General features: G+C 40.2%; 1 protein-coding gene across 1 annotated transcript in view; it reads left to right on the forward strand.

The window, feature by feature from the left end:
- Nucleotides 1-20,368, forward strand: part of TGFBR2 (transforming growth factor beta receptor 2) — a 131,715-nt gene that overhangs the window by 92,592 nt on the left and 18,755 nt on the right. The window contains exons 5-7 of the mRNA XM_077491457.1: nucleotides 2,612-2,783; nucleotides 4,075-4,268; nucleotides 18,264-19,051. Coding sequence (XP_077347583.1) covers nucleotides 2,612-2,783; nucleotides 4,075-4,268; nucleotides 18,264-19,051 — 1,154 coding nt within the window. The remainder of the gene's footprint in view (nucleotides 1-2,611; nucleotides 2,784-4,074; nucleotides 4,269-18,263; nucleotides 19,052-20,368) is intronic.

A 20,368-nucleotide genomic window follows, 5' to 3' on the forward strand; every position in this document is an offset into this window, starting at 1 on the left:
CCAAGCATGTGCAAGCGATAAGGTTTTATTCACCGACTGACACAGTTCCTCTCTTAGCCATTTGGGTTGTTACGCCACCTTTAGGAGAAGACCAGGCATAACATGTTATGAACAACACAGAACTTTAAGTTCCGCCCAAGGGGCAGTCCCTTAGGTAAAAAACCCCCAGCCTGCCATGCAGCCTCAGTTTTTTTCTTTTGCCTAGTGAAGAAAAGGGACCCATCGGTCCGTGTTTTTTCTGCAGAAGCTTTGCTTTTTGCGCAAGACTAAAGATCCTGTGATCTGCTATCAACAGCCGTCTGGGTGACAGGCTGGATACCCTTATCCTTGTAGTCTCCCCAGCCTGGCCAGTGAGCGTGTGCAGGCCAGAGCTACACGCTGGATCGGCCACGACGTACCTCAGCTCCAGAAGTGGTCGGTGAGCTTTAATGTTCCAGGGCACACATATGACCGGGCTACTGATGTCTACGTCACAGCGTGCCATGGCCAGCAGCCACACCGTACTGATCGGAGAGTGGGTCTGTGATGGAATGTCTCCCAGCTCTGCAGGACTGGTAAGTACAGCTCTCCCTGCCTCGGTGGGGCTGAGCAGCTGGGCATTCCCTGGGAGGTTGATTTGGGGTCCGTCACCTCCCTCTCTTCTTTCCTTGTCCCTATCTCCCCTCCCTCCTCCCTGTGGGGGATGCTGCATGTGGCTGCTGAGCGGTGTGTGTGTCATGTGCAGGGGCTCTCCGGGGGGGGGGGGTTTCACCTGGGGGGGACTGCGCTGGCAAGCTGTGCCCTGATGTGTGTTTTTCTCTCCCTGGGGGTGTCTGGTGAGGCTGTGTTTGTGATCCCTGCAGTGCTGTTCACCGCAATTTCTCTGTCACTGTCCCTCATGGTATTCAGTGTTCAGCGGCCATCTTAGGTGAGGGTAAGGAGCAGCATGCTCTCCTGTAGCTTGGCAGCCATTTTTCCTGTGTTTTTGTCCTTTATACTGGATGCTTGGCAGCCATTTTCTTGAAGCCTGAGCACGTTTTTTGGTCAGTCTCTAGGAGAAGCATGCTTTCCTGTAGTTCGGTGGCCATTTTCCCTGTGTTTATGTCCTTTATACTGGTCACTCTGCAGCCAACTTCTTGGAGCCTGAACACGTAGATTGGTTTCAGCACCATAAGCAGCAGCTCTGGATGACACAGTGTGATCTCCTATGCACCTGGGAGTTGACAAGGGACACAGGCACTACTGGCTGGACAGTGCAGAACCAGTCAGGGTGGTGAGTCCTGCGGGAAAGAGTCCCTCAGCCAGTAGCAGCTAGGAGGGTGGGACCATCACTGTCCTAAGTCCCCATCAGGTGGCAGACAGGGTAGGGTCAGCATGGCTTCAGAAACTGGTGTTTCTTCCCCCGAAATCTAGGCAATTGCAACCGCTTCATCTGCAGAATGTGCAGTGCCTCTGGATGCTTTGTCGGCAGTCCTCAATTTGTTGCCAAGATGGAGGCAGTGCGTGGGCGCAAAGATGCTAAAAAGTGTCCCCTGTCCTCTGGTGAGAGCTCTGAAGCAGACTCGGGCCCTGCTGAGGCAGGTGACCCCTGCTCTGTCATTTTTAGATGACGCTGACCAGGACCGTTCGGACAGTGAGGATGATTCCCCGTCCAGGTCCATGCGCGACAAAACGCTTGTTGGAGCACTTATCACAGCTGTGCGTGATACCCTGAAGATTCAGGAGCCAGCAGATCCCTCTGCTGATGTAGTGGGTAGGGTGGGTAGACGCATCACACGCGCTTGTGGCTCCGTGGCTGATCTATGCATTCCCTCCTCTGAAGCTGTTACCACGTCTGCTCTGCAGAGTGGAGGCCAAGGGGATCCCAGTAATTCTGATTGCCCCAGATTGGCCCCAGCGGCCCAGGTACACAGACCTAGTGTGCCTGGTGGCAGACACTCCCTGGCGACTGCCGTTACAAGAAGACCTTCTGTCTCAAGATCCGATTCTCCATCCTGCTTTACCATCGCTTGTTTAACGGCATGGCTATTGAGAGCCAGGTGTTGAGGAACTGGGGTCTTTCAGACTCGGGGATCCCAACTATACTGAGAGCACGGAAATCTTCTTCTTGGAAGATTTATCATCGTACCTGAAAGGCCTACATCTCCATGTGTGAGGAGAAAGGATGGCATCTACTATATCCAGGATCCTGCTGTTTCTTTAGCAAGGAGTAAACCAGCGGCCCCTGGTGTCTCACTCGCTAGTGAGCACTTTTGTCCAAATATATTATATTTGTCCATATATATATATATATAATTATTATTATTATTCAGGATTTATATAGCGCCAACAGTTTGCGCAGCGCTTTACAATATGAGGGCAGACAGTACACTTACAATACAAATCAATACAGGAGGGATCAGAGGGCCCTGCTCGTTAGAGCTTACAATCTAGAAGGGAGGGTCAAGTTGAAACAAAAGGTAATAACTGTGGGAGATGAGTTGATGGAGAAAACTAAAATACAGTTGTTAGGTGTGGGTAGGGTAGATATATAATATAAAACTTGGTATCCATACTGTAGTACTGTACACAGTTATACTGTATTATACAGTATATTTGAATTCTGACTCACTTTATATATATTCTTCTGTAGGTAAAACAAAATCTTGGGAAAGTGAACCTGGAGGGAAGGTGAAAATTAAAAAATTGTGCAAATTTTGTGATATTCTGCCATCAACATGTTTGATAAGTCATGGGAATTGTACGAGCTCCTGTGATAGAACTTCCATTTGTGAGCTTGCTGATGAAGTGTGTGTAGCAATATGGTAAGGCCAAGATTTAATGTTTAAATTTTATTTTTCCGGCACTGAAAAAAAATGCATTAGCATTTTAACTGAATTGATAGTATAGCATATTTATTGCAATTGAAATAGTTCAGAGTAGTTTTTTTTTTAAACATAAAGATTATTTGTATTGCGTTTTTCTACATTCCATACATTTTTACCCATAAAAATATGAGTTATAAAATTCCCATTTAAACTTCTAATACAATGCCTTGAGTCAGTGTTTTTTAGCGTTAGGACACAGCGGGGGAGATTTGCTAAAAAATCTGGTGCACACAGAATCTGGTGCAGCTGTGCATAGTAACAAATCATCTTCTGGGTTTTAACCCCCATTCACATTGGCGCCATTTTACATGCAATTTGACTTTTCAAATCAAATGCCAATTTGCAGCCTATTTCCGGCAATGGCACTGTCCCAATCAGTGCTATGCCAACTTTATGTTGCCGCACCAATTTCCAAAAGCTGTTAGTGCGCTACTTTTGGCAACTTCAGGGGCGATTTCAATAAACATCTGTGCATGAACCCACACAAATGTCTTTTATACCCCCAAACTCACACTGAAATTGTGCGAGTTCAGCTTAACGTACCCTTATTCTCAAGGCTTATATGAACAAGTTGAAATATGAAGCTGCAAAAATGCTGGCAAAACAGAGAAGTGGCTAGTTCTGCATTTGTTTTTCAATTTTCTTTATTTTCTCCAGATGACCCTGCCGATTCCTATGCTATGGTGACAAAATTCACCTTCAGTACTATATTTATGAAGGAGCAACATTGTCAGCTTATTACAGGAAGTGTGTTAAGATTACAGAACACCTCTCCTTCTCCATATGTCCATAACATAAGGGCAAGGTGTTCTGTAGCCCGAACACTCATCCTGATAACATTGTTTGAGATAGCACTACATGCTATGTACGTGCATAGTACATGGGACAGCACTGTGTTTCTGGCAAGATCAAAACATTTTATTTGCACCTAACATAATAATAAAAATAAAAAAAAACTTTCATTTGTATATTTAGTGGAGAAGTGTTAGAACCTCGGTCAACTTTATTATCACATTCTGTGTCTCTACTGAGGAGATCTACATTCAGGATTTCACAGGGAGAATAAGAGAGGGAAAATTGCCCCTCTGAGTAGGCAAAAAACAATAGAAACCCAGCAGTGGCAACTTAAAGGTGGCACTTTGTTGTTTTTACAGATTTACAAAATATATTTAAGTAACTTTTTTTTTTATAATTGACGCATTGTAAATTTGCATTTTTTTCCTTCAAGGAGACATAATGACACACACACAACTGAGGAGACACTGTGCCATAACCCCAAAGTTCCTCTTTATGGTCACACGTTTGATGAGCACACTGAGCCATCTTGTACAATGAAAGAAAAAAAGATTGCTGGTGGGACAATGTTTATATGCTCTTGCTATGAAGAAGAGTGCAATCTAAAGTTTACAATACAAGGTTTAGGTATGTATTACTTACTTTTTATACAATCCCATGTACTTTATTAGGCCTCACACTTTTTCAGGTATATTTGCTTAGTGTTTAAAGTGTATTTCCATGCAGTTGATTTGAGAAAACCCAACTAAATATTTGTTGTGAGTTCCCATTCACACAACATATCTAAAAATAATAAAAAACAAATTGTCTTGGTTTCTACATAAAGAAATCAAGCTATTTAACCCTTTGTTTGAACAGATATTGCTCTTTTCTGAAAACTCCAGGGCTGAAAAATCTTACTTAGCTTCTTTTTCTCTGTAATGTTTATGAGAGGACTGGAGAGTTAAGCCTAAGTTTAGTTCCATTATTTAAACCAGCACAAGGGATGTAATTTACATTCAATGGGAGGGGCCCTTTGGTGGCTGCTATCTTGCAATCTTCCCACCCAGTACCTCTCAGGGGTAATCTTCTGGTGCTTTGGGGATTAATACAGCCGCTGAACTTGTCATAACCACTCATCAAGAGTGCCAATTATATCTACATATTCCACCCCCTTCCTCCATTCACAGAAGCTGTATTATAGCTTCCATCAATGAAAATCACTCTATCAATGTAGTAATTGGAAAGGGGGCAGAAGATGTAAGATTTCAACATCAACCTGGGACCACAACAAATGCTATCAGGATGGTAAGCAGGAGGAGCTCACTAGCATCTGTTCCCCAATGTCCCCTGAAGAAGTGTGAACAGGAAGTGCTCAGCTCTGACTACTTCTCAGTATAATGGACTTCTGATCACATGGGAAGATTAATAGCCCTTCTGTGATAGTAATACAGTTAAATGTAAACAAAAAATACAATAAAAATGCCAAAGAACATGGAAAACTGTACCGCAGTCTTTTGATCCAAGACAGGTATTCTGACTCCAACTGTTGCAATTGTGACTTCCTTCCTTAGACCTCTATATCTGGCCTCAATGTCACAACCACAGCAGACAATCTTCATTGGCTGAACTCTTCTCATTCTCAAATATCTTTATTGCATGCATGATGGATGAGGTAGACAATATGATGGAGTAGATTTTGGCATTTGCTGTGTTTGAATGTCAAACGTGATATTTGTTTCCGGCCTCAATGTTCATCTTGCAAGAACATAACAGGAACTCACAATGGAGAAGAGAAGTTAGATCATCCAAAAGGGAAGGATTACAGAGAAAAAATAGTGCAGTTAATACAATGATCACATGGTAGCAGCATAACCATAAACAATTAACATTTAAACAATAAAAAAATAAACATAGATTCCTTTGCATTGCCCATATAACTAAGGATAGCACATCAGCATAGCCAGATCCTTTACTTTTCTAACAGCTACAACATAACTTCCAACTTTCCCTGATTTCAAGGGACTGTCCCTGATTTGGGAAAAATCCCTCTGTCCCTATTTTCTCCTCATTTGCCCCTCAATTTGGTCTGATCTGTATGGCTGTATAGAAAATGCACTGTTTGTCTTTCAAAAAGTGTTTCCCAATGCTAAACCTTTCATCCAAATTCTAAATTGCTGCATTTGTAATTTTCAAAAGCTAGTATAAAGGAATAGTAGTGATTAAAAAAGCTTAACTAAGATTTTTTTTGTATAATTCTCCTTTAAGGGGGTGTGGCAGGGGTGTGTGTCCTATGCCTACATACTTTTGCTAATAGGTGTCCCTCATTCCCATTTCAAAAAGTTGAGAGGTATGACTACAGTAAAATTTAGTCAAGATCATATGTCCAACCTGCCAACAGAGCAAGGAGCAGAAGCACTGTCACTCTCTTCCTCTCAGCATTTTCAATGGTAGCATGGATGTTTGCTAGTGCTGGTACTCACTCTTCCAATATGAATGCTTCTGTATTGCAGGTAACTGATATAAAAGATACATTTGGACACTTACTCTGGTTGCATTTGAAAGTACATGCCATAAATTATTTTAATTATACATAACTAAATTAAAGTGGAATTCCACCCAAAAGTAGAACTTCCACTTCAAGGACTCCTAACCCTGACATGCCACATTTGGCATGCCATTTTTTTTGTGGGGGAGGGGAGGGGTACGTAGTTTTGTCAGGTACCCAGCTCCCACTTCTGTTTGTGCCACCTAGGAGACTCCTCCTCTCCCCTTCCCTCCCTGCAATCTTTTGGGACACGTCACAGGTCCCAGAAGATTACTTGACCATTCAGGACGCACAGAGCGACTTGCGCAGGTGCCTTGCATAACCGGCTGTGAAGCTGCAAGACTTAAGTATCACTTTAAGAGTACTTGTAAGCAGGTTAGGTTTCCTTTAGAATTCTCAGCCTAAGTCAACACTGTACACTATTTAGAGTATGTCACAGCAAAATAAAAAAATAAAATAAAAACACATTTAGTACATCTTGGTAAATAATGGTAAATAATGCACATTTCCACGTTTTATTCTTTCAGACATGTTTAAAGTACTGAAAATGAACTTTTCAGTTCGTTGTGCTAAAAATATAGTATGCTCCTACCTTCCTCTTTGGCATGGCAACAGAACTCTGAAGACCTAACATACGGCATCAGTTATGATAAATTACAAAGAACACAAACCTTTTCTGTGTAACTAGTAAAAAGAGAAAATGTAAATATTGTAGATATAATTGTAGATATTGTAGATATAATTGTAGATATCATTCTTTTAATGAGCATGCCACCAGTACTCAGCACATTCTTTTTCCTTGTCAAATTTGTTTATTGAATTTTCACAATTAGTGTACATAAGTACATATGGTGGCAGCAAAAGAAAAGATCACATATATGGTAATAATATTGAGTTCTAGTTCCAACATAAACTAAAAGTATTTTAACTAAAAATTTTTAGGATCTAACTACTCAAAAGATTGCGTCATACATTGTATAAGAGAGCATAAAACCAATTTAGACCAGGTTAATATAAGATGACCTCAGATAAAAAAAAAAGGTCTTAATTATTATCAAGAGTATAGTTTTTAAATAAAAATGTAAAAAAATAAATAATTTATTCTAGAATCTAAAATCTTATACTAAAATCTTATACTACATATTGGAACTATGTACAATTGGTATAATGATAACCAAGGAAATATAAGTTTTGCTACCAGAGCTATATAACGAGTAAATTGAAAGAGGAGAGAGAAAATAGGAGGAAAAAGTAAAAGAGAGAAAGAAGATAAAAAAAAAAGTAATCTTACGTAGGAGAAAAAATAAATAGGGAAGAAAAAAATGAGAGGTAGTAGGAGGGGCCCCCATAGTAGTACATGGTAATAAACATATACCATGGATATAGAGAATGGAAGTATAAATCGAGGTTTCCAAGGTCTTAGTAGGGAAGCATAAAAATTAGAAGGCAAAAAGTGAGTCACCCAGGGATTCCATATATTCTCAAAGTTGGATATTTTATCTTGAGTAATAGCCTCTGTTTTGGCATGGATCATTGCTTGATTGACTCTATTTTAAGTTTCAGCAATTATTAAGGACGGGGATTTCCAAGCTTTGGCAATTGTTTGTTTTGCGGCTGTAGTGATCTGTAATAGGAGTTTGAATTGGCGGTAGGAGAGAGTGGCCGGTTTTAAGTTTAAAAGTGCTGTTGTAGGATTAGGATTGGTAGGGATTTCAAACAGTGTTGAAATCATAACAAATAAATCTTTCCAGAATTTTTTTGCCACCGGGCAATCCCACCAAATATGAAGATGTGATCTAATATCACCACAGGCACAAAAACAAGATGGGGAATAATTTGGAGCATATTTTGCAATTCTGACAGGGACCAAATACCACCATGTGAGTAATTTTTCTCTAAGGCAGCTATGTTTTGTGAGGTTATATTCCAACGAAAACCCAAGATCCATCTCCCACTTAGCCACATATGATGGTGGGTCTGAGTTGGGTTTAGTAATAAGATGAGTGTAAAGAGTTGAAATAAGTCCCTTAGTGCGTGGGTCATGTTAATATACAGTATATTTTCAAAGCACGTTCATTTATCTAAATTAATTCTTCCTTGTATATAGGGCATAAAAAATTTTTTCATCTGAAGATTTCGAAAGAGCTCTGAATTAGGAAGTTTGTGACTTTCACATAAGTCAGGGAAAGTTTGGAATGAAGTAGAGGATGCTAGTTCACAGAGTTGAGTTAAATTAGTGGAGGTCCATGCTTTAAAAGATTTAGGGGAAGACCAGCAGAAAAGTGGATTTTTAAGAAATGATAAAAGAGGCACAACAAAGCTTAATTGAACAATCTGGGGTTAGCAGCTCATTGGTTTCTATGCAGAAGGAAGCCTGATTTTGCACTTTCCAGCTTTAGTGAATAAACCCCATTGTGTACTTAAAAGTGGGGTATGCCTGTATATGGGGAGACTGTAGTCCATTTACTAATTTAAATTGATCCTAAATGGCTAGTGTATGTTTAATTATAGGATTATTTAGGTTTTTTTGGGGGTTTTTTTCACTCGGAGGAATTAGACTATACACGGTTAGTTATTGAATGTGGGTCGCAATCTAATGATTCCAGCGCAACCCAAAGCAAAATTTCACGTTTTGCATGATATTTAGGGATATGGGCTAATTGAGCTGCATGGTAATAGGTGGTAAAATTAGGAAACCCTAGTCCCCCTTTGGGCTTTGGAAGGTAAAGAGTGTGTTTGGGCAGACAGGGTTTCAAGGAGCCCCAAACAAAAGTTAATGCTTTATGTTGTAGTATTCTGAGAAAGTATGCTGGAACAGGGATAGGTAAAACTTGAAAAAGATAAAGAATTTTGGGCAGTTTAGCCATCTTTATTATGTTAATTTTTCCTATCCGATGTAATGGTAGAGAGGACCATTGTGTCAGAAGATTAGGTATTTGACGCAAAATTGGAGGATAATTGGCAGTCAAAATGTCAGAAAGATTGGGTGTGAGAGTTATCCCTAGGTAAAGGAGGCATGTAGTGGACCTTGAGAAAGGGGTGAATGTTTGCGCTTGTTGTAAAATATGAGGAGGTAAAGATATATTTAAGGCTATAGATTTTTGAGAGTTAATAATTAGACCAGATAAGTGGGCAAAGTGATCAAGTTTACTTATAAGGTTAGGAGAAGAAATTTGAGGGGATGACATAAAGATTAAGATATCGTCAGCAAATAGGCAAAGTTTATGCTGGTGACCACTGACCAGCTAAAACTAGACCTATAATAGAGGGGTCAGTATGGATTGATTAAGGGGTTCAATAAGTCGGGCAAATAAGAATGGGAAAAGTGCACATCCCTGACGCATACCCCTACAGATGTCCAATAGGTTTGATTTATATCCAGCATATTTAACATAAGCTTTGGGATTTTTGTATAATGAGGAGACCCAGCTAAGAAAATGAGAACCAAATCCCCAACACTGCAGGGCAAAATGTAGGTAATGCCACAAAACTGTATCAAATGTTTTTTTGATATCTAAAGATAAGTGACAGATGGGTATTTGTCATGATTTAGCTGCTTGAATTAGTAAAGTAGTCCTTATAACATTATCTGCTGCTTGGTGCTGTGGGATAAAGCCGACCTGGTCTTTATTTATTAAAGAACCTATTACACTATTTAAACGAGTCACTTAGACTTTTGCTAGTAACATAATGTCAGGGTTGAGTAATGATATGGGTTAATAGTTAGAACAAGATGTATCATCTGACTGAGGTTTGGGGATCATTGAAATTATAGCCATTAATGTTTTGTGGTGAAAGGATTGATCGTTAAGGAGAGAATTAAATGCATCTGCTAACATTGGAGCAAGGATATGAGAGAATTTCTTATAGTATAGGGCAGAAAAGCCACCTGAGCTTGGATGTTTATTTGGTTTAAAAGAGTTAATTGCTAATTTAATTTTGATGGAGGAGGAGGGAGGAGGGAGGAGGAGGGGGGAGGGAGGAGGGAGGAGGAGGGGGGAGGGAGGGAGGAGGAGGAGGGGGGAGGGAGGAGGAGGAGGGGGGAGGGAGGGAGGGAGAAAGGGGGTAAATAGACAAAACATAAAATATGTTTATATGAGGTTGTGGGGGTTAAAAGGGGGGATTTCAAAACTTAATAGAACAGTATTATTTTAAATAAGTTTAGTCAGATTATACTGAAGGTGTTAAATTACTTAGTGACCAAAGAAAGGCAAAGCCTTGAGATTGAATAGGCTTCAAAATGAAGACTGACATTCATTCAGTCCATTGTGTCTACAGGATCTATATAAGGAGACGTTGTAGAGGAATTTTGTCGGCCTCTATCTTTTTCAGATTTGGAGGATTCTTGAGGGGAGCTGGATGTTGTGCATCAACGGGGGCTAGCTGAAGATCTTTCAATAAGATGTAGTTCAACTTAGAATCTACAGGAATGTTTAACACCTTGATAAGTAAAGGGGTTATAAAATGGGAACCCCCATTGATAAGAGATCTGGTGTTGCTGTAGATTATGAAGTAAGGGTTTCAGGGCACGTCATTTAACCACAGTAATTGGGGAAAGCTCAGAAAAATGTGATAAGGATGATCTTGAAAGATGAGGGAATCTATTCTTCTAGCCATGAATTGTTCTTTGATGTGATAGAAGTGGAATTTCACAATAATGTCACAAGGGGGACCTTCTGGTTTGCGTGGTGTTAAAGCTCTGTGAATCCTATCCATCGCCAAATGATCAACCGGGATTAATGGTAGCAATTCTTGGAAAAGTGCAATCATAGTAGAAAGAAGTTCAACAATAGTCTCAGGTATTCCTCATATACGAAGATTTAATCAACGTGCTCTATTTTCAAAGTCCTCTAAGCGTGTTTGCAGAATAAGGTTTTCTTCCTTAAGAGTCTCTAATTCATTATCATGGGACAGTACATTTGTTTCTATGTCATCCACTCTGATTTCTAGATCAGAAGTGTGCTGGCCAGCTCACGGTTTTTTTGTGAGACTTTCAGTTATGTAGTCTGAGGTCTGCTTTAAGGCTTTGGATGTAGGGAATCTGTTTGTTTTTCTTGTGAGGTGCTGCTGTATTCACAGTCAGAGTCATTATAGGCATCCTGAGGTAACTTCAGTTACTTAGCAGCAAGAGATGTGTCTGTGTGTGAGGAAGGAGGCTGTGCCATTTTACAAGGGCCTCTTGACTGTGTATCCTTGGCACTCTTTATTTAATTTTTACCTCAGGCGGCACCAAATACCAATTTATTTATCCCAGGGTCACTGAGGAGGCTTTTGGTAAGATTATTTTCAGTTTACCATGCCTTGCGGGTGTCTTCATGAGCTAAGGAGTGCCAAGAGATGCGGAGCTTCAGCTGGACATGTCTGTCGCCGACGACTCCGCCTCCTCCCCCCCAGCACATTCTTTTTATGCATACTATGCAACAGAGCACTTTCACTGTAGATCAGTCCTTTCTAAAAATAGAGAAGATTTTGCTCTTGAAATAATTGATTTATGATGAGCTCAGCTGGATATTCTGTCTTTTGATAAATGTTTTTGCGTTTTCATGTGTAAATCAGTTATATTGAAAACTTGCATGCCATAATTTTTGGACATTTCAATAGCTACAATAGAAAGGGTACGGAAATGTAACATTATTATTTACATTTTAATTTAATCACAGTCTCTCTGGTAAGGTATAAATATGTAATTTATATATTTTATCCCTGTTACATTCAGCCTATTCAAAAGCTTTCTTAAAATATTGAAGCTAAATGTGTACCAACAGAGCAGTAGTCAAAACGTAGACACTGACATGTAAAAGAACAAAAAAGCTCATAGACATAGGGAAAATGATGGAGTCTTCAACAGTTAATTAAACCTGTATGTACGAGGTTCCTAAAATGCTTGTTTGACTGCAGATATTGCCATGTATTAGTGCTACTACCTCTTTGAACACCACTGTGGATTGCAGGGAAACATGCAAGAGCCAACTGGATTCCCATTACACAGCCTTGGATGCAGTTAATGCAGGAGCAACAAAGTGAAAAGCAGGATTGTCTTGGCAAATCTAGGACAGTTTGCAAGTATGCAAGAACTGAGCAGGTTGCACAATTAAACAGTTATAACACTTGTCCACAATAATAATTAAAACATTTTCTTGTTGTTGTCTGTCTCTCCTGAAGATATTCCTTTTACTTCCTTCCCTGGTGAGCACACAAAAAAAGACCATTTTTGGCTGGAACTGAGAAATGAATTTAATTCAACATGAAGTTAAAGTGATATTAAAGTCTTGTTTTCTTGGGGTTAAAAATAACAAACAAGTTATACTTGCCTGCTCTGTGCAGTGATTTTGCACAGAGCAGCCTATTCTCGGATCATTCGCCAGTGCTCCTGGCCCCTTCCTCCTGCTGAGTGCCCCACATCAAGCAGCTTGCTATGGAGGCACGCGAGCTGAGCCAATGCTCTGTGTGTCCATTCACCCATGGAGCCATGGCTTGACCCTACCCACTCTCTCTCCTCATTGGCTCACTGACTTTGATTGAGCCAATGGCACCTGCTGCTGTGTCTTGGCCAATCAGGAGGGAGATTCCTCGTCAGTCGAGGTTCCCATGCAACATCACTGGATCGAGATAGGGCTCATTTAGGTATTAAGGGTGCTGGGGGCACTGAAGGTTTTTATATTAATGCATAGAATGCATTAAGAGAAAAAAACCTTTTGCCTTTAGAAGCACTTTAACCCTTTAATAAGAAATATATGAGGACATGTAATTAACCAGAAAAATTATGTGAAAAAGCTGCTTTAATCAGGCATACACTGTAGATATCTACCATTCAGGCATAAATAAGAAAGAAAAAAGGAGAAAAAAACTGCGCTAAGGTGAAACGTAAAAATTAATCATATATGAAACTCTTAAATAAGAAAAGTTTTGCTGCAGCTTAACTGTGTCACATAACTACAGGAAAAACAAAACGGAAAATATACTAAGCCGCGCTAACTTATATAAACATCAAATTGTGCAACAACTGAAAAATCGTGAACAGTTAATATCCTCTACACATAAAATAGTGTACACTTGTGTCTTAAATGACAACATATGTAAGTTATAAATACAAATCACTCATTCCTTGCAGTATAGAATCACATAACATATGCCTATATATATAAAAAACTCTGCACAAAACACACACCCAGTGTATGAACAGTGAGTCCAAGTGTATAAGTCACAGCAGACTACTTTTTATAGAAAACTGTGAACAAAAGTCCTCCACAAATGAAACATAAAAATTCAGAAAAGATCCATTACTGGGTCCATTGCAATAGTGCTTGAGCCACCACCGAAACACAATTAAATTTGCCGCTTACCAGAAGGACATGACCCCCCACTACAGAGGGTCACAAAAGGCCTTTAAATATGAGCACGTCTTCCAGCCTGGCAGGGTCCTTAGTGTTCTCCCTGCATCACCACTCCAAATAAGGGTTGTAAAGTAAATACTCCCAGGGGTCTTTCTTATAGATCCAAAAAGGACTCAGGGTGGAGACATCAAAACTTCCAGATCACTGGGTTCCCCCTCCTTGCTGTGAGTACGCTCGAGTGCAGGCGGAGCCGGAGAAGATGGGAGGGGATAAGAAGAAAGCAGCAATTCTTCTTTTATATAGTCCTGTATTAGTGTTTTATATACAGACAGTCCCCTGGTTACAAACAAGATAGGGTCTGTAGGTTTTTTCTTAAATTGAATCTGTTTGTAAGTTGGAACAGGTACATTTTATAAGTGTAGCTCCAGCCCAAAAAAATATTTTTAAGCTTTTTGGATAGCATAGGGAAGGGTTAACACCCCTTTGATGTTTGTTTTGCTGTCTGTGCCCCTGTTCAGAAGATTTCACCTCACTTTCTGTCCCAATGACAATTGGATTTAGAAAATTTTGTGGAAACAAGCCTTGGTGATAAGCATCAGTGGAGACACCTTTTTCCCATTATAATTCTTACAGGAGTCAATTTATCTCCTATATGGGTAGATTTCCTCTCTCTTCCTGTTGTCTCCCTCCATTTATAAGTAGGAGTCGTTTGTAAGTCGGATGTTTGTAACTAGGGGACCGCCTGTAAATGAAAACAGAGGTTTGGACAGTTTTCCTTATTATAAGCAGCAAATGGTCTTTCTGTGTCAGACATGATGTTTTCTTTTTGTGCTCAGCAATTAAGACAATTTCAGCAAGCCTTTGCTCAGTTCCTGCAGACAGCTAAATAATACACTGTATAAATATCACTTACCTCACATTTATCCTGGCAGCAAGCTTACATTAACTCCAGACTGCAAACATTAGCTAATGACTAGCACTACTTGCTGCGTGTTCTAGTTTTTCATTTTCAAAATTAAATTGGATTGATTGCATAATATGTCAACACTATACAAATATGAATACTTGAAAGAGCAGCAAACGGGTTTCAAGAAATGGTAAACAGAATAACGTTCTTAATCAAAATATTATTTATGGTCCATTATATTTCTAGTGTGTTCATTAGTTGAATGTATATTGTTAAGCCATACAAACTTAGTTCTATATATTTTATGTTAGTGATTGTGCACATATTTCTTGAAAACAATTGTATTTAGGGTTTTGTGTAGGCAACAATAGTAGGGAGGCAATGGTGCTCAGTGGTGGTAGAGGGGCATTGGTGCTCAGTGGGATAGACAGGGGGCAGCGGTACTCAATGGTGTACTTGTTCTCCAACAATGCCAATCAGGTTTTTGTGGCATATGCATGTTTATATGCAGTATGCATATACAGTTGTGCTCAAAAGAGAATTGATAATATACAGTATGTACCATTTTTAAAGAAAACAGTCAGTAGGCAAAACACATTTCTTTTATTACATATGGGATTCATATTCAGCTGTAGGTCATAACAAAATAGCAACATCATTAAACAAAGCATGGCAACAAGTAAACAGATTAAATTACCTCATTCCAAAAGTTGGCATACCCTTAGTTCATAATGCTGTGTATTGCCCCCTTTAGCATCAAAGACAGCCTGCAGTCTTTTGTAATAGTTGACTATTAGGGCCCCTAATTCTTGCAGATGGTATAGCTGCTCATTCATCTTGGCAAAATGCCTCCAGGTTATGCAAAGTCTTTGGTTGTCTTGCATAAACTGCAAATTTGAGATCTCCCCAGAGTGGCTCATTAAGGTCAGGAGACTGTGATGGCCACTCCAGAACCTTCACCTTTTTCTGCTGTAACAACTGGAGGGTCAACTTGGCCTTGTGATTAGGGTCATTGTAAAACTGGAATGTCTAAGTGTGTCCTTTAGAGCTCACACACACCCAAAACATTAGTGAGCCACCACCATGCTTCACAGTGGGGATTTTATTCGTGTTGCAATAGGCCTTGACCCTTCTCCAAATATAGTGTTTATTGTCATGACCATTAAGCTCCATTTTGGTCTCATCACTCCAGATTACAGTGTGCCAGAAGCTGTGAGGCATTTCAAGTTGTCGTCTGACATATTGTAACTGGTCTTTTTTGTGGCATTGGCACAGCAAAGGCTTCTTTATGGCAACTTTACCATGTAACTGATTTTTGGATCAATCTTAGTTCTGCTTGAAAGAATCACACTAAAACAGCCTACATTTCTCCTGAGGTTAAATGTGTGTTTTTATTTGTATCCCAAACAATTCCTCTGGCAGTTGTGGCTGTAATCTTTCTTGGTCTTCCTAACCTTGGCTTGGTATCAGGAAATCCCTGAATCTTCCACTTCTTAAAAAGTGATTGAACAGTATTGACCAGCATAGTCAAGGCTTTGGTTATATTTTATATTCCTTTCTACCTTTATAATGTTCCCTTTTGTTGTTACGCAGGTCTTTTGACAGTTCTTTTCTCCTCCCTGTGCCTCAGTATCTAGCCTGCTCAGTGCATCCATTTGAGAGCTAACAAACTCATTGACTATTTATACACAGACACTATTTGAAATTTAAAAAGCCACAGATGTGGAAAATTAAACTTTAATTAATATTAACATTTTAACCTGTGTGTGTCACCTTGTGTGCCTGTACCAAGGCCAAACATTCCAGGGTATGTAAACATTTGATCAGGGTCATTTGGATGATTTCATTATCATTATGATTTAAAAACGAGGCACAAAATTATGTCATAATAAATGGCCTCATGTCATTTCTATCCTTAAATTAAAGACAGTTTTTGGCATGATTGGTCACATTTTCAATATCAATGTCAAAATGTTACAATTTCTGCCAGGATATGCACATTTTTGAGTACAACTGAATATGGTTAAAGGTGTATTGTATTTCTATGGAGCAGGGACAGCAGTTGCTAAATGATCACAAAGATTTTCCAATGTGCAACTTCTCCATGTTCACTATCAGGCACTTTTTAGTTTTGAACAGTGTCATAGTAGGAAATGAATAGAGATCATCCCAAGGTGAGGGGAGGTCCCTTCTCTTAACAGTTATCTCCAGTGAAAGGTATCCTCTCCACTGTTCTGGTGAGTGACAGTAGTCACCATCAAAATATATGAAAAGACTTGCCAGAAGTTCAAACCCTTCTCCACTTTATTATACAAAACTGGAAAAAACTATTTGGCTCACTGTTCTAATTTTAAATATGTCTTATTGTTGTAAATCAAATGCACATATTCCCCAGCACAAAACAGATCATTAAAAAATGTCCAAAATCTTTATTGAAGAATGATCACATCACAGATGTTATTCAATAATCTGTGGTTTGCTGGTGAATACCGTATATACTCGAGTATAGGTCGATCCGAATATAAGCCGAGGCCCCTAATTTACCACAAAAAAACTGGGAAAACTTATTGACTCGTGTATAAGCCGAGGGTGAGACATGCAGCAGCTACTGTTACAGCTTAAAAGAGTGGAAAAGAGGGTCAACAATGCCCATCTGCAGCTGTATACCTCCCTGTGTCCATCATTGTGTCCATCACTGTGTCCATCACTGTGTCCATCCCTGTGTCCATTGCAGCCTACCTGTGTCCTGTGCATGCCTCCGTGTGCCAATCTGCAGCCTCTGTGTCCTCCTGCAGCCTCTGTGTGCCATTTTGCACCGATCTGCATGAATAAAAAACATACGGCGGCCATGCCATTCAAAAGCCGCACCTCTCCTCCTCGTCTGTGACAGACGGCGGCCATTCCACTGTTCAAAAGCCGCGCCTCCGTCTGTGATAGGCGGAACACTCAATTTCCCAGCAGTCAGTGGTCCGCCTATCACGGACATCCTCTCATCCTCGTCCGTAGTATGAGGATGAGCGGATGTCCGTGATAGGCGGACCACTGACTGCTGGGAAATTGAGTGTTCCGCCTATCACAGACAGGGAGGCGCGGCTTTTGAATAGTGGAATGGCCGCCGTCTCTCTGCACGACGCGCTGATCGGGCAGGCAGACGGCGGTGACTCGAGTATAAGCCGAGGGGGGCACTTTCAGCCTAAAAAAAGGGGCTGAAAATCTCGGCTTATACTCGAGTATATACGGTATGTACATTTGATCTGTTGCATCTCTAGTTCCAACTGGTTGTTGTTTCAGCATCAGTTACTCCCAAGCCTTATCCAGGGGAGTGTGCGATGGGAATATAGATATTATTATTGTTGTAAATAACACCAGAACTGATCATCTTTTGCAAATGTTGAGTACACAAAACTGTTCTGCTTTCCAGACCTTTATTTTAAGTTTATATTGACCCATTTTACACTCAGTACTTAACCTTAAGTACATTCTGTACTTAAGGTTAAGGCTTAGCCCTTACAATTGCCTTTTCATGGTCCAGTGAGAGTCCCTCAGTGACCAAACAGGGCATACTCACTGGGTAGAGCTTAGCGATGTCAGTCATAATTAGACCTCAAGAACAAAGGGAAAATAAATCAGAGAGAGGCACAGATGAACTGTCATGCCTTATAATGGTAATAGCATGCACATCCTGGTGTCTGCTCTTAGGCAGAACTTTGTTTTTCATTTTTTTAAGGGGAGCATAAGTTCACTTTAAAGTTTTCTTATACTTTTTTCATGTGCCACTAAAACGTATCTCATACTGAACTTATGTCAATTCATTTTTATTCATTCCTTTTCCTAACACGTAATTTTGTTTTTAGAATTCAGAAATCCTGGTGGCCCTGACACAACTATTGTTGCACTGGCAAGTCTTCTTCCACCTGTTGTCGTTGCAGTTGCAGTAATCTTCATTTTTTATTGTTACCGAATTCATAGGAAAAATAAGCTTGACAAGAAATGGGACGGTCACCAAAAATGTATCAAACATCCAAATATGGAATGTTCCATGATGTTAGATGATGACCGTTCAGATATAAGTTCGACATGTGCTAACAATCTGAATCACAACACTGAACTTCTTCCTATTGAATTGGACACCTTGGTTGGAAAGGGAAGATTTGCAGAAGTTTATAAAGCCAAACTCAAACAGAATACTTCAGACCAGTTTGAAACAGTGGCTGTCAAAATTTTTCCTTATGAAGAATATGCATCTTGGAAAATGGAGAAAGAAATCTTTTCAGATATAAACCTAAAACATGAAAATGTTTTACAGTTTTTGACTGCTGAAGAGAGGAAAACAGATGTTGGAAAGCAATACTGGTTAATCACTGCTTTTCACTCTAAAGGCAATTTACAGGAATACTTAACAAGACACATCATTAGTTGGGAAGACCTCCTACTGCTTGGTGGCTCTTTGGCTCGCGGGGTTGCCCACTTACATAGTGACCACACACCATGTGGAAGACCAAAGACCCCAATAGTTCATCGAGACTTGAAAAGCTCCAATATACTTGTGAAAAATGATCTCACATGTTGTTTATGTGACTTTGGATTATCTCTCTGGCTGGATCCATCTCTTTCAGTGGATGATCTTGCTAACAGCGGGCAGGTAGGTCTCAAAATGGTATATGAAATCACATACTGTATAAAAAGTGTTATGTGCATAAGGCGTTGTCCTTTATGATTAAAGCATTCATTGATTACTTTTGATTTGCCTATTGTGTAGTATGAGTCCTTTCTAAAGGTCTGGTGCCCAAAGGTATCCCTGTCATAACCTGACACCTGGGAAGAAAGTTTAGGGGAAAATGTCCATAATGAGGACAAAGTGTAATAAAATTCTGACCGACGTTCTAACCATTATATACACCACTATCTGTGTAGAAGAGATTTCCTCTCCCTTCCTGCCCCAAATGTTACTTGAATAGGAAGCGAAAAAAAATCTCACCAACAGAGACACAAAAATGGAAACTCTTATTAGCTTGTTGGATAAAATAGCAGGATGATATTATTATAATGCTAGATGTGCCATGTACATCCTTCTGTCAAAATTGTATTACTAAGTACAGAAGTCTAATTTCCTCTATCATGAAAGTACACACACCCACACAGGGGGTGTGTGGGCTATGTGTGTGTGTTTTTTTTTTATCTGGATTTAAAGCGGAGCTCCACCTTAAAGTGGAGCTTCCACTCATTGGAACCCTCCCTCCCTCCGGCGCCACAATTGGCACCTTTCAGGGGGGAGGGGGGTGCAGGTACCTGTACAGTACAGGTATCCGCACCCACTTCCGGCATAGATATCCGCAGAATCTACGGATATGTACGCCCCTTTCCGCAGGTCCCCCGCTGTCTGCTGGGAAACACACGGATCCCAGAGACAGCGGGGACCATCCTTATTGCCCAGCGCGACTCGCACATGCGCAGTAGGGAACCGGGAAATGAAGCCGCGGGGCTCCACTTCCTGATTCCCATACCCAAGATGACGGCGGCAGCACCCGAGAGACCGGCTTCGGGTGCCAACATCGCGGGCGTGCTGGGCGGGTAAGTGTCCTTATTTTAAAAGTCAGCAGCTGCAGTATTTGAGGTCCATGATGGCTCCCTGGGTAATCTTTGTAGCGATTGTTTGTGTGCTCTCCACCTAATTAAAAGTGGGTGTTGTTGGGCCCATCCACACCATACTATATATATGTCTTGTACAATATGGGATTTGGTTAGCTCTGAGGAAGAGGACTTGTCCTTCAAAAGGTGTCAGCCAATGTGGAGGTGATACGTCTGTAGTGATTGGTTCATGTTAGGCCTGTGTTAATTTTGTGAGTATTATGGTATCTATTTTTATCCAATAAACAGTTATATTATTATTAATTATTATTATACAGGATATATATATAGCGCCAATAGTTTTGTAGCGCTTTACATCTTGATACAGTAA

The sequence above is a fragment of the Lithobates pipiens genome, unplaced genomic scaffold, assembly GCF_037356315.1.
Source record: "Lithobates pipiens isolate NorthernLeopardFrog02 unplaced genomic scaffold, aLitPip1_a1.2 Scaffold_19, whole genome shotgun sequence".
NCBI lineage: Eukaryota > Metazoa > Chordata > Amphibia > Anura > Ranidae > Lithobates > Lithobates pipiens.